The sequence below is a fragment of the Oreochromis aureus genome, linkage group 22 (genome assembly GCF_013358895.1).
Source record: "Oreochromis aureus strain Israel breed Guangdong linkage group 22, ZZ_aureus, whole genome shotgun sequence".
NCBI lineage: Eukaryota > Metazoa > Chordata > Actinopteri > Cichliformes > Cichlidae > Oreochromis > Oreochromis aureus.
In genome coordinates this window covers 12349558-12363876 of record NC_052962.1, presented here as the reverse complement: position 1 = coordinate 12363876, position 14319 = coordinate 12349558, and the positions used below count along the sequence as shown (strand labels likewise).

Sequence of the window (14319 nt, the reverse complement as noted above, 5' to 3'; positions counted from 1 at the left end):
CATCCCATAACAAGCCTTTCTCTCTCTCTCTCTCTCTCTCACTCACACACACACACACACACACACACACACACACACACACACACACACACACACAAGATTCAATTCAGTCAACCAGTCTAAATATATTGAATTTAAATCTTACAATGAGATCATCCCATAACAAGCCTTTCTCTCTCTCTCTCTCTCTCTCTCTCTCTCTCTCTCTCTCTCTCTCACACACACACACACACACACACACACAGGAGAGAGAAGTAAGTTTCTAGCTCAGTCAAGCAGCCTGGGAGCTGCTGAATTTGAATCCACCAATCAGAGAGGCTGTATACTTTTTCCCGCCAAAACAGGTGCAGCCGTTTTACACACACAGCACAGAGACAGGATTTCTGCAGTGAATTTCTCATAGTGAGGATTCCTCTCAAACAAATGGCCATAATTTCCTAACCGTAGGGGCTAGAACGGTCATTCTTACACCGCTTTGTTCAGAAGAGATCAGGGAATCGTAAAGTGTTGACAATTTATCATTAAAATATGAATTATTAAAGATATTTGACTTCTAATGCACCATAACTGAGTAGAGCAAAGCAAAACTGCCTTGACTTGCCCTCAAACAACGCTTTTCTAACTCTAAATCTATTTGGAGTATCAATATCATTTTTTCACCGTAAGAGACAGCAGGCTTTGGTGAACAATCTTGAAATTTTCAGGTCTCTGTTGATATCCATTAAAAAGATATGACGAGAGAAAAAGTGGATCATTTCCAGAGTTTGAAATCTGAAGAAATCTGAGCGAAGGACTAATTTCCTACCCTCAAACAAGTCTAACTCATTTCAGAACGGTAATAGGTGAGAAAGAAATTCTTGAATTGTGAGTGTCAGGAGTGTCTGAAGATATACTGGGACAAGCCTCATGTTTTAACTTCGCTCATAAGGAGATATGACGATTCGAATATGCCTCTCATTACAGAAATCAAGCTGTGATTTTGAACAAGCTCTCCATTGACTTTCTATGGGGATTTTGAGACTTTGTGTTGGTCTGAGGAGATTTGCCAAAATTCTATAAATCTCACAACAATGATGGTGACATTTTCTGAAAGCCAGCAAAAATACCTACGCTTTGATGTATAATTTGTGGAAGTTGAGTGAAAATTGAGCAAGTAGCAAGAAGTTGTTCGGACATGAAGAGAAGACTGCAAAACCTTCAGTGGCACACTGGAAGCCAAGTGCATAGCAACCATAACAACGCATGTATTTTCTGAAAAATCACAATTTTGCAACTCAAAACTTTAAGAGGCATAAAAGTAAAACGGTAAAAGATTTGAAAAAGCTGATTTATTCCTGAATAGCCCAATAATTTGAGAACATTTTAAAGTTTGAATGGTTGTTCTACGTGAAAGTAGGAAAAAGTAGTTAAGTTTCAAAAACAAGCAAGTTTTAGCAGAATTATGGAAGTTTCCCATTCATTTCAATGGGACAAATTAAAGGAAAAAAGTGTAATATTTTAAAAAGTATAAGAGTGAAAAATACCAAAAGATATAGCGTACATTAGCAGAAATAGCAGAATAGTTTAAAATTTGAACGGTGAAAATCGGCTGAAAATTGTGAAAGTAGTTAAGTGCCAAAAAGTGTAACGGAACGCAACTAGAATAATAATAAAGAACTAGAAAATTTGCATTTCCTGCGAAAATGCAGTGTGGATGCTGGAACGCTGAAGCTGTCAGCTGAAACTAGCTGAAAAAGCTGAAAAGTTGCAGAAATTGTAAAACTTTATGGAAGCAAAGGAACGTTGCTAAAATGTAGTAACTTAGCAGAACTGCAATATCTTAGAGGAAACATAATACTTGGCAGAAATACAATAGCATAGCAGAACTTAGCAGAAATATTGTAACTTACCAGAAACACGATAACTTCCCCAAAATACAAGAATTTCAGAGAAATAGTATAAGATAACAGAAAGAATATATTTAGCCAAACATTCTTAAACATTACAGAAATACTACTCTATAGCAGAAATGATATATTTAGAAAGAAAAATATAATATAGTAGAAATACTATGATTTAGCAGAAATCCTACAATATAGCTCAATAACAATGATTTAGAACAGATACTATGATTGAGCAGAATAGTAATAACTTAAGTGAAAATATTGGAAAGGTAAAATGACAAGCTGAATAAAAAGGAACATGGTTATGTTTGCTCAAAACTAATTTTTGTTCACCTGTGAAAAAATAAAATAAAAATACATTTAGAAATACAAATAAGAACAGCCAACAGTTACACACAAAATTAAATATGGATACACAAATCAACAAATACACACAAAATCAAATATGGATACACAAATGTACAGAGAGAGACACACACAAGGTCTATGCCAGTCAACCAGTCTGAATATATTATATTTTTATCCAACAATGAGATGCTGCCCTAAAAAGGGCTTTGTGTGTGTCTTTCTCTCTCTCTCTCTCTCTCACACACACACACACACACACACACACTCAGGCTGACACACACATGCGCGCACACACACACACATAGCATCAGCAAGTGAACAAGGGCTGTTAACAGCATGTTTCTAGGTCAGTCAAACAGCTGTGAGATTCTCAATTTGAATCCACCAATCAGAGGGGCTGTGTGCTTTTTCCTGCCAAAAACTGGTGCACCAAGTGCAGGCTTTTACAGCACAGAGAGAGACAGGATTTTTGCAGTCTATTTGTCATAGTGAGGACTCCCCTCAAACAAACAGCCATAAATTCCTAATCAGAGGGGCTACAACGGTCAATCTTAGACCGTTGTGTTCAGAAGACATGGGAGAATCTTGAAATGTTGACCATTTAAAATAAAAATATGAAACATCATAGATATAGGACATAGATGATTGGTTGTCTTAGAAGCCATGATTGCCCCAATATGCAAATTTGAATGTGCAAGTCCTAAGATATGATTGGCTGGCTGGGAAGCCATGAAGGCAACAATATGCAAATTTGAATGTGCAAGCCCTCGGATATGATTGGTTGTCTTAGAAGCCATATAAAAAGCAGTAAAACTGTACTATGATTTGGTAGAAAAACTATAATTAATCAAAAATACTATATTTGGCAGAAATACTATGCTGTAGCAGAAACACTATATTTAGCACAAATCTGATGAAATAGAAGAAATAGTATGATTTAGCAGAAATGCTGTATTTAGCACAAATACTGGAAAGCAGCAGAAATGCTATGACTTAGCACAATAGTAATAACCTAAATAGAAAAATTGGAAAAGCAAAATGGACAGCTGAAAAAATGCTGAACATGCTAAGGGTCCCTCAAATGTAATTGTTAAATGAGAAAAAAACCAGCAAAAAAAAGTATAACAGTCACACACCAAATATATGTACACATATGGTAACACACGTGCACAGACAGACACACACAGGATCAAATTCAGTCAACCAGTCTAACTATATTGAATTTAAATCACACACACACACACACACACACACACACACACACACACACAAGATCCAATTCAGTCAACCAGTCTAAATATATTGATTTTGAATCTTACAATGAGATCATCCCATAACAAGCCTTTCTCTCTCTCTCTCTCTCACACACACACACACACACACACACACACACACACACACACAAGATCCAATTCAGTCAACCAGTCTAAATATATTGAATTTAAATCTTACAATGAGATCATCCCATAACAAGCCTTTCTCTCTCTCTCTCTCTCTCACACACACACACACACACACACACACACACACACACACACACACACACACACACACACACACACAGATCCAATTCAGTCAACCAGTCTAAATATATTGATTTTGAATCTTACAATGAGATCATCCCATAAAAAGGCTTTGTCTCTCTCTCTCTCTCTCTCTCTGTCACACACACACACACACACAAGATCCAATTCAGTCAACCAGTCTAAATATATTGATTTTGAATCTTACATTGAGATCATCCCATAAAAAGGCTTTCTCTCTCTCTCTCTCTCTCTCTCTGTCACACACACACACACACACACACACACACACACACACACACACACACACAGAGAGAAAATCAAGTTTCTAGCTCAATCAAGCAGCCTGGGAGCTGCTAAATTTGAATCCACCAATCAGAGAGGCTGTGTACTTTTTCCCGCCAAAACAGGTGCAGCCGCTTTTACACACACAGAGCACAGAGACAGGATTTTGCAGTCTATTTCTCATAATGACGACTCCCCTCAAACAAATGACCATAATTTCCTAACCGTAGGGGCTAGAACGGTCATTCTTACACCGCTTTTGTTCAGAAGAGATGGGGAATCTTAAAGTGTTTACAATTTATCATTAAAATATGAATTATTAAAGATATTTGACTTCTAATGCACCATAACTGAGTAGAGGCAAGCGAAAACTGCCTTGACTTGCCCTCAAACAACGCTTTCTAACTCTAAATCTATTTGGAGTATCAATATCATTCTTTCACCGTAAGAGACAGCAGGCTTTGGTGAACAATCATGGAAATTTTCAGGTCTCTGTGGAAATCCAAAAAAAAAAGATATGACGAGAGAAAAAGTTGTTCATTTCAGAGTTTGAAATCTGAAGAAATCTGAGCGAAGGACTAATTTCCTACCCTCAAACAAGTCTAACTCATTTCAGAACGGTAATAGGTGAGAAAAAATTCTTGAATTGTGAGCGTCAGGAGTGTCTGAAGATATACTGGGACAAGCCTTATGTCTTAACTTCGCTCGTTAAGGAGATATGACGATTCGAATATGCCTCTCATTACAGAAATCAAGCGATGATTTTGAACAAGCTCTCCATTGACTTTCTATGGAGAGTTTTATGACTTTGTGTTGGTCTGAGGAGATTTGCCAAAATTCTATAAATCTCACAACAATGATGGTGACATTTTCGGAAAGCCAGCAAAAATGCCTACGTTTTGATGTATAATTTGTGGAAGTTGAGTGAAAATTGAGCAAGTAGCAAGAAGTTGTTCGGACATGAAGAGAAGACTGCGAAACCTACAGTGGCACACTGGAAGCCAAGTGCATAGCAACCATAACAACGCATGTATTTTCTGAAAAATCACAATTTTGCAACTCAAAACTTTAAGAGGGATAAAAGTAAAACTGTAACAGATATGAAAAAGCTGAATCATTCATGAATAGCCCAATAATTTGTGAACATTTTAAAGTTTGAATGGTTGTTCTACGTGAAAGTAGGAAAAAGTAGTTAAGTTTCAAAAACAAGCAAGTTTTAGCAGAATTATGGAAGTTTCCCATTCATTTCAATGGGACAAATTAAAGGAAAAAGCTTAATATTTTAAAAAGTATAAGAGTTAAAAATACCAAAAGTCATAGCGCATTATTAGCAGAAATAGCAGAATAGTTTAAAATTTGAACGGTGAAAATCGGCTGAAAATTGTGGAAGTAGAAAAGTGCCAAAAAAAGTGCAAAAAGTGGCAACTAGAATAATAATAATAAGAAAGTAGAATAAAGAATAAAGAGAAACAGGAACTCAATAGTGTGGATGCATAAAGCATCCACACAATAAAGAGAAACAGGAACTCAATAGTGTGGATGCCTCCAGCATCCACACAATAAAGAGAAACAGGAACTCAATAGTGTGGATGCAAAAAGCATCCACACAATTATGTCATCAAATGACTTCTGTAACTGAACTTTAATTGCAAATGGGGGGGAAAAAAATTGGTTTGTACAAACAAATGTGAAGGTGAACATATTTGAAGGATATTAAAAACATCTCAGTTCATGTAAAAAGTAACTGCAGAAGGAGTGCACATAAACACCGAAAGGAAGCGCATCAGCTTTTGATGTGCGTGATCATCTCAGACATTTTAATGCTGGAGAAAATGACTTTGAAGTTTAAAAGGCTGAACACGGCTTCTAACAAGAGAAGCCTAGCAAGAAATGTGCTCTGTATCCCAAGATATCCCTTTATAAAAGTCTCAACTCTGTTCGAGTGTGAAAATCATGACGGACAACTGTGTGACACCCAGCTGTCACATTCCAAGAGGGAGCTCCATCGCTGGGTGATATAAAGCGGACGGGAGATGCGTGTCATAATTTGCAGGGATGGCCAGAGCAATTTGACATGCAAGACGGACAGCACTCATCCTTCCTTTCCCTTAATAGCCCTGTGACCAGCTTCTGACGTTGAAAGATACGCGCACAGTCTCATACTAGCCCAGATTTCAATCCCCTACCCTATTTGTTTTATAGAAGCTATTTTTACTGTGTTGCCCTGGGTTTTATAATTTCTCAGATTGAGAACATTCAATAAACTTGCCTTCTTACAGCACATTAATATAGCTTGAAATGTTGTTTTCAGCATGCTCTATGCAAAGTTGTTTTTTTTACATAACATGCCTTTTTATTGGATATGTCTGAATAGATTCTAAAGTAACTTAAAAAAGAGACCTTTCCAGACTATCTCGGTGGCCTCTGACAGCCTGTGGACTAATTTCTGTGGGAGAGACTTGGGCTGAAGTCAGTGCTTAGCCTTATTGCCTTTCTCCTGCTCCTTAAGTCAGCTGTGACCAACACTAGCAAATGTTAGCTTAGAAATAAGTCCACTAATTACCAACTGGTAACCAATGCAGACCATAACACAAACTCCAAATTAGGACAAGACCCCCCAAACACTTATGCGTCATATAGTATTTTGCTAATTATGTTAGCGGACAAGAAGGCTAAAGTTAGCCAGCTAGTTGCTGCATTGGTTATCAAGCAATTTCTTAACATTAGAAGTTATTACCTAGGGATTTTAATCATAACACTACTCAGTAATTACGTGAAATTATTTGACCATATTCAAAAATTGTCTTTCACCCCAAGCTACCCTCAATTTGTACTAGGTCGGATATTAAAATCAGAGAGTTGCATTTATTTTTCAACAAGGGTGCTGTCAGCTAGCTAGCTGTAACTTAGCTAGGCAGCAAGTATCTGAAATTGGTACCTTCATGAAGAACAAAATTATATATTTCCCATTTAATGAATGTAGAAAAAATTGTCTTTTTATACCGAGAAACCGAGTTAACGATGAAAGCAGATTAACAAAAAAAAAAAAAAAAAAAAAAAAGGAAACCCGGTAAACCATAAATTTCACACCCGACCCTCAACTCCCGCGGCCCGGCGCCAAACGACTCACGGACCGTGGCCCGCGGGCTGGGGACCGCTGGTATACAGTGCTTTGTTTTGGTCGCGGGCAGATTATCCTATTTGATCGTAGTTTCCATGGAGGATTACTTGTCTGCAAACGGAGACTGTTCCCTTCAGAGTACAAGGTTGTTCCTTTTGAATGACGTTGGCTGCATTCTGCATTCTCAGTTTCCAGTTTGTGTTGCACTTTTTCAAGCTTTACTGAGGGTAGGTTAGTAGTCAGTGTTTGTGGAGATGTTGGTATCTTCCATGCAAACTACAGGTGATTGCAGCAGTCTGCTAGTAACCAAAGCTATCACAAGGAGGTTTTTGGTACAACCTATTTCACCTAAGAACCTCCAGCAACTACTAGCCGACTGCTCAGGGAACACACATTTTTCCCTCAAGACCGGTGGTTGTATGTGCATGAGCAATGTGCACATGACGCTAAACAAGAAACCTCAACAATGCTAGTAATGCTGCAATGCTAATTACCTTCCAAGAATTTTAACTTCACCCTTTGAATTATCCTGTAATACCTCCTGTAATGGTTTCTATTTATTTTTATTTTCATTATACCTGGTAGTTTTTCCTGCCTGTTGATTCCTTTCTTTGTGTCCCTTCAGGTGTACCAGGGCCTGGACATTGTCACTAATAAGGTGACAGCTGAGGAGCGCAACCAATGCACACATCACATGATCGGCTTTGTGGACCCATTAGTGAGCACCTACACGGTGGTAGACTTCAGGAACAAAGCGGTGGCACTGATATCCTTTTTGAAACCATGTGAAAGCATGGGAGCAGTGTTTTCCATAACACCTCTCACCACATGCTACAACAGTGCCCCACCCCAATTATCAAGTAGTAACTGCAGAGAAAGAACTAATTTCACTCTTAGTAATTGATTTGTGTAAGTGTGTACGTATTCTTGTTTTGTCATTGTGTCTTGCTGCAGATGTTGCAGTGAAGATGAAAAGCGAGAGATCACTAGAGACTGTATTTATAGAGGAGTCTCTGTGGTAAGTCTACACACAGAGTCTGGGCAGTCACACCCTCCTGCAGACACTGGCCGTCACACAGATGTGGAGAGAGGAGGCGATAACTAGAGAGAGGGTATTAATAGATCAGGATGGGATGTACGCACACACACAGACACTCGCTTTTCTCTCTCTCACCCTCACCAGCGCAGCGAGAGGATGCGGTAGCTCCAAGAATAGGCTCAGTGCACCGCGAGCCTGCTGGTGGGAAAGAGGGAGAAACGGGAAGAGATGAATACAGATTAGTAAAGCTGGAGGATTTTAACTGAAAATCAGGAAAAAGAGGAAGGAGCGTGCAAGATAGTTAAGACGCCTAATGGGTGTAATGACTCTTCATCAGCCGTCAATCCTTCTCTCTACATGCCATTCACATAAACTCTCTCCTTCTGGACCTTCTCCTCTGTGGCTCTGTTTGCTCTCAGTTTTCCATCCCTCTTTCTGTTTTCTCCTCTCTTAATTTTCCTCGCTGTTTGCCGGCAGTTGCCCTCGCTCCTCTGCAAGTGATGAGTGACGATGGCTGATGGGCCTTTATCTTGTTTGGTTGGGTATTTATTTAATCATCCCAGAGTGGAGAAAGTAGGCGACCAGAGGGAGGGAGGAGGGGAGAGAAGGCAAGGTGCAAGATGAGAGAAGATGCGACAGAAAAAGAGGGAGAAGGAATGAGGTGTGGCACACAGGCTCTGTCTGTGTGACCTGCAGGTTTTTTTGAAAGGGGACCTGTTATGCTTTTCTATTTTTAAAATTACAATTACAAAAAAGGTGGGACGCTGGAAAATGTAAATAAAAACAGAATGCAATGATCCTCTTCGCCTCAGTCCATTTTAAACGAGCTTTGCTCCAGAGAAGATGATGATGGTGTTTCAGGATCATGTTCACATGCGGGTTCTTCTTTGCACGATGGAGCTTTAACCTGCAGTTATGGATAGCACGGTGAGCTGTGTTCACAGTGACAGTGATCCTGAGCCCATGCAGTGATTTCCAGGACAGATTCATGCCGATTTTTAACGCAGTATCACCTGAAGGCCTGTAGATCACAGGCATCCAGTGTATTATTTATTTATTTATTTTTTGGGCCTTGACCCTTGCTCACAGAGATTTCTCCAGATTCTCATAATGTTTTGATGATTTTATGCATGGTAAATAAGATATACAATGTCACAATTTTACATTGAGGATTATTATTCTGAAATTATTCCACAAGTTGTAAATAATCTTATTACTTCTTCCTCTCTAAAACAGTCTTTTTACACCCAATCATGTTACAGACCTGTTGCCAATGAATGTCACATGCTCCAAAATATTCCTCCAGTCTTTTGTTGCCCCAGTTAAAATGCTGGATTCTCGTACTAATTTAAAGGAGACACTATAATTTTAGGTTAACTAAATTGTTAATATTGAGTTTACAATTCATCACAGCTTCTGACATTTATTTATTTCAAAGCTATCAGCTGTTTGGTCTTTAAAAGGTTTCCCGTAGCCCAGGTGGAAGCTTTTATATTGGTTATATTTTCTCCACAACAGTCCGAAACACATTCAGCAGACCATAAATAGTCTGCTGAATCTCTAAGCCTGGGGTCAGGAGGTGTAATGGGTCATGAGATGCCTACTGGGGTAAGAAAGACCAGAATCAAAGTTCTGCAACACAGATTTTTAAATTCTTTTCTAGACATAACCATAGTTTTTTTGCTTTTTTTTTTCCTTATTGGAAAGCTCCACATGTTTAGGCTGAGGACATTTATTCAAATGACACAGTACAAGAAGTTTAAAGCTGACATAACCAAATTTTACACTCCAGATGTTAGGAGAATCGTCCAGGCCTGGAGCATGCAGGAGACAGGAAACATGAGCCCATTTGCTCTCTCTGAATTTACTGGACTATTACCTGCACTGTTCCTGCATGGGGGCAATTGGACATCAAATTGGGCACGACCTTTGTACTCAGGAGCTGGCTGATTTAAGAGTATTTTGTGTTGAGCTAAAACACCAGATTGTTTGATTCTCACCTAAACCTCCACTGAGTAATGGCTACAAATGTTCAGAGTCAAAATAGCAACATAGATACAAGTCAGGTTTTTATTCAGATTTGTTGTCAATTTTAACCATAAAAATTAGTGCTGTCAATAGATTAAAAAAATTAACTAATTAATCGCACAATTTTCTGTAATTAATCGCGATTAATTGTAATTACTTGATCAATAGCCTGGCTGCAATTACATTTTTTCAACTTTATATTTAAGCTTGTAACTGACATTTATGCAATATAATGAAGTAAATGCAGAAAAAACACAAAGGATGTGCGTTTACATTCAAGGAGAATTTGAATAGTTTTCTTCAATCTGTTAGCACAGGTTCACTCCTGTGAAATACAACTTTTAAAAAAATTAGTATTCACTAATATATAATATATATTAGTGATCTAAAACAAATAAAATGTTTAATCAGATTCATTACGGGGTTACTGTGGATTAATTTTGATCAATCACGATTAAATATCATTCATCTTTATTCTATATTAATCGCATTTCATTTTGCATGAGCAAACAGACTCAAGAAAAAAGGGAAAATATACGCACTTAACATGTTTATTAAACATCTTGAACATTCATGTTAACAAAAAACTCTGTAAACATTTATCCACTGTCTCTGTCACTCTTGAGGAGGCACTTCAAGTCCTTGAAACGAGGAACCAAAGCTGTGTAAGGCTCGTGTTCTCAACGTCATTAACAGGTCTGCAGTTTGTTGCAATCCACTTGGTAATTGTGTTAATGTGATATTTTAAGCTGGAAGTGCTTCGGTGAAAAGAAAATTCCTTCTTGCACAATGTGCATAATACTTTTTGTCGGTCGACTGTTCAGTCTTGTTAGTCTTTTAATACTCAAATTTCCCATCGAGAGGGCCAATGTGCGTTTATCATCTTCCAAATTGAGCTGATTGGTTCAGCTGCCCGTCACTACCAGATCAACTGCCCATTTGCGCATGTGCGAAGGTAACTCTACACTCTGCCCAAAATGCATTGACAGAAACATTTCAGGGATTTTGAGTCATTCTACACTCCAGATGTGATAATTGCGTTAATCGTGATGATGGCGTAATCTGTGATAACGCGTTAATATTTGGCAGCAGAAATAAAAATACAAACAAATTTACGTATCCATCCATTAAGTCCAATAATATTTGAGTGTTTTGAAATACTACTGATGCTGTTAACTTCAACAGTAGCATAAAGGGGAAAACCCAGAATTCCTGAAATACTGGATAATGTAGTCATCACAGGTCTTCAAGTTTTCATTAGGAATATGATGTATTCACTCTTTCTACCTCAATTAAACAATAATGATATTTTTAATTACTTTAGATTGTACATGAATGCACAACAATGTCCTGGAATTGTTAAGCCATGCAAAATACGCTGGGATAAACTTCTTCCTTGACACGTTCCAACATAGATGACATGCACAAGAGGAACAAACTGCCAATCATTGTTGGAGGAACAAACTATTACATTGAGTCTCTGCTGTGGAAAGTCCTGTTGGACACCGGGGTAAGTGTCATGGATGCTCAACTTGAATACACCGCTCTCTGTCCTTTCTGTCGTTTGTACTGTTAATCTCTTAAATGTATAAATGTCTTATTATCTTTACCCATTTTACTTGTGATAACAACATTAAGCCAGAGTGCTTAAGCTTTCGCAGCTTGAAGATAATGTAATATTTTACTTTAGTTTCATTTCTTCATGCTGCATAGTCATTTACTGTTAATAAAACTGCCACGGGTGCTTTTTCTCATCTTAATCTCTGTTTTCATTGCACATTACTTCTGACCCAAAGCGCCGCTCTAAACGGACCTTGTAATGTGTTAAAGATTTGGAAGCAGGAGCTTAATGGCAGTGTTCGAGGGCAGCTTTTGCAAATACAACTTGTCTCACAGCAGGAGAACGAGGAGCCGGGGGATGGAGGAGATGGGTCTCCGAACAGGAAGCTCGAGCTTGAGAAATTGGGAGGAGCTGAGTTGCATAAACGGCTGGCCGAGGTGGACCCCGATATGGCTGCCATGTTGCACCCAAATGACAAGCGCAAGATAGCCAGGTGATACAGCTGGTGAGGGTAATCTGTCAGTTTTAGTGATGTGGATGTTGTTTTGGGGCATGTGTTGTGCTCCTTGATGTGTAGCATGCACTCTGGTCTCAGGTTAAGTTACCCAGTTCTTTAATATGAGCTGGTAAGGATGATCGTTTCCTCTTAACCTCAGCCACAAGTTTGGTTTCGATTTAAATCTCAACAGGTCGAGAGTTTTCTTATGTTTGTTTTTAAAGCTCACTTTGAAAGTATCCTGGTGAGAAAAGAATTGAGAGATTGTTTGTTCTTCATAATTATTTGTATTTCTTCTTGCTTCATGTCTTCATTTTTCTGAAGGATATGCCCCTGGTGCAGCAATAATGAACATTCTCACCACTTTTAAATTGTACTCTTCATTTGACCGGATTGTTATGTAATTTCAGTTTACCCTCCCAGGCCTTATGAACAAGGAGTTCAATAAAACTTCATAGTACACGTGGATTTCAAGCGTTTGATTTGAACTTAAAACTTCAACAGGAGTCTGCAAATCCACAAAGAGACGGGGATTCCACATAGCCGCTTGCTGGAGGAGCAGAGGGGGCAGGAAGGTGGTGATGGTCTTGGGGGGCCGCTAAGGTACAAAGACCCCTGCATCTTCTGGCTGCATGCTGACATGGAGGGTAAGGAGAGAGATTTGTAGATGTGCTCTTTGTGTGGGGGAATAAAACAAGCTTTGAAATGTGTCTTTATTTTCATGCTACATTTGTCATATCTACATTTGTTTTCTGTGTCCTTCAGCTCTAGACAAGCAGCTGGATGCTCGTGTAGACGATATGTTGTCTGCAGGAGTGATACAGGAGCTTAGAGACTTCCATATCCGATATAATCGACAGAAAATCCAGGACAACAGGTAAGGAAATAAGAAGGTGAGGTGTCCGCTCACCTGAATGAACGCAACCAACCAGATCATGTTCATCCTGACGTTTTTTTAGTTTGTTTTTTTTCTCATGTCAAAGAATTATGCTGTTCTAGATAAAGCCCACAGTGTTTAGACTTATGTTCATGTGGGACTAATATTACTCTAGGATGTCCACTAATTATTAATAATAAGGGATAAGCCTATTTATATCTGACGCTACCAGGGGAGTCTAGTGTTTTGTGCTAATTACTTTAGTGCCTCAAGAATTTTAATTCCATGCTGAAGATAACTCTATAATTGTATTCTTGGATTGCACTAGAACAATTTTTATGATTAACAACTCAAAATAATCCTTTTTTATGCAGGCTTTGGATTGGTTCCTTTCTCACTTGCCGCCTTTTCCCCTTTTATGATTGGCTACCCCTCACAAACATAAAAGTTACAGATTGGTGGGGTTTCTGTTCCCACGGCTTGTGCTACAGATGTCCATAATCCTGAGATGACTATATTAATGATATCCGCTCTCATTGACATCATAATTCAATAACCATCTTCAATAAGTTAAACTCAACTGGCCCCATACAAAAATATGTTTTCTTGAAATTGGGTTAAAACAATATTCTCTTTGTCAGAAACGATGCCGAGTTAACCCTGAATAATTTAAGGCATGCTGAAGATATTTTCCATCTGATACACAAAAATTAATGTGGACTAGACAGTAGAATTCTGGAGCGATCTGTTAATATTAGCGCAGGTTAGCTAGGTTTCAGTGTAAGCTAATTTGATGCTAACTTTAGCTGAGGCTTGTTGGGAGGTGGAAAACAAAATATGTTACCATATTTGGGCAAGACGGTAAAATGGTAGCGCATGGGAGTCAACACTACAAGGGGTTGCTAGTTTACAGTATACTCTAAGTTAAAAGTTAGCTTGCAGCTAGCACTGTTAAATCAATTGGGAGGTTAATTATGGCTAGGAGGGGAAAAAGGGAAATAAAATATGAAACTAAAAATTAAGAGTTGTCATTTTTAAGCCTTTCATAGTTTTCACCATTTTGTTTAGACCAGTACAGCTTGTGCATTATCAGCTAACGCTAGTATTAGCTAGGTAGCTCATGGCTAGCTCTGGGCTAGCCCCAGGCTAGCCCGAGCT

The 14319-nt window shown here is 38.5% G+C and overlaps 1 protein-coding gene across 3 annotated transcripts in view; it reads left to right on the top strand.

Annotated features, from left to right (window-relative positions):
* The window catches only part of trit1 (tRNA isopentenyltransferase 1), a 62068-nt gene that overhangs the window by 30898 nt on the left and 16851 nt on the right, over positions 1-14319 (top strand). For 2 of the 3 annotated variants that reach the window (XM_031740160.2, XM_039606112.1), the window contains exons 2-6: positions 7786-7926; positions 11639-11737; positions 12124-12281; positions 12789-12931; positions 13050-13161. In XM_031740160.2, coding sequence (XP_031596020.1) covers positions 7786-7926; positions 11639-11737; positions 12124-12281; positions 12789-12931; positions 13050-13161 — 653 coding nt within the window. The remainder of the gene's footprint in view (positions 1-7785; positions 7927-11638; positions 11738-12123; positions 12282-12788; positions 12932-13049; positions 13162-14319) is intronic. The other variant, XM_031740161.2, reaches the window with a different exon arrangement.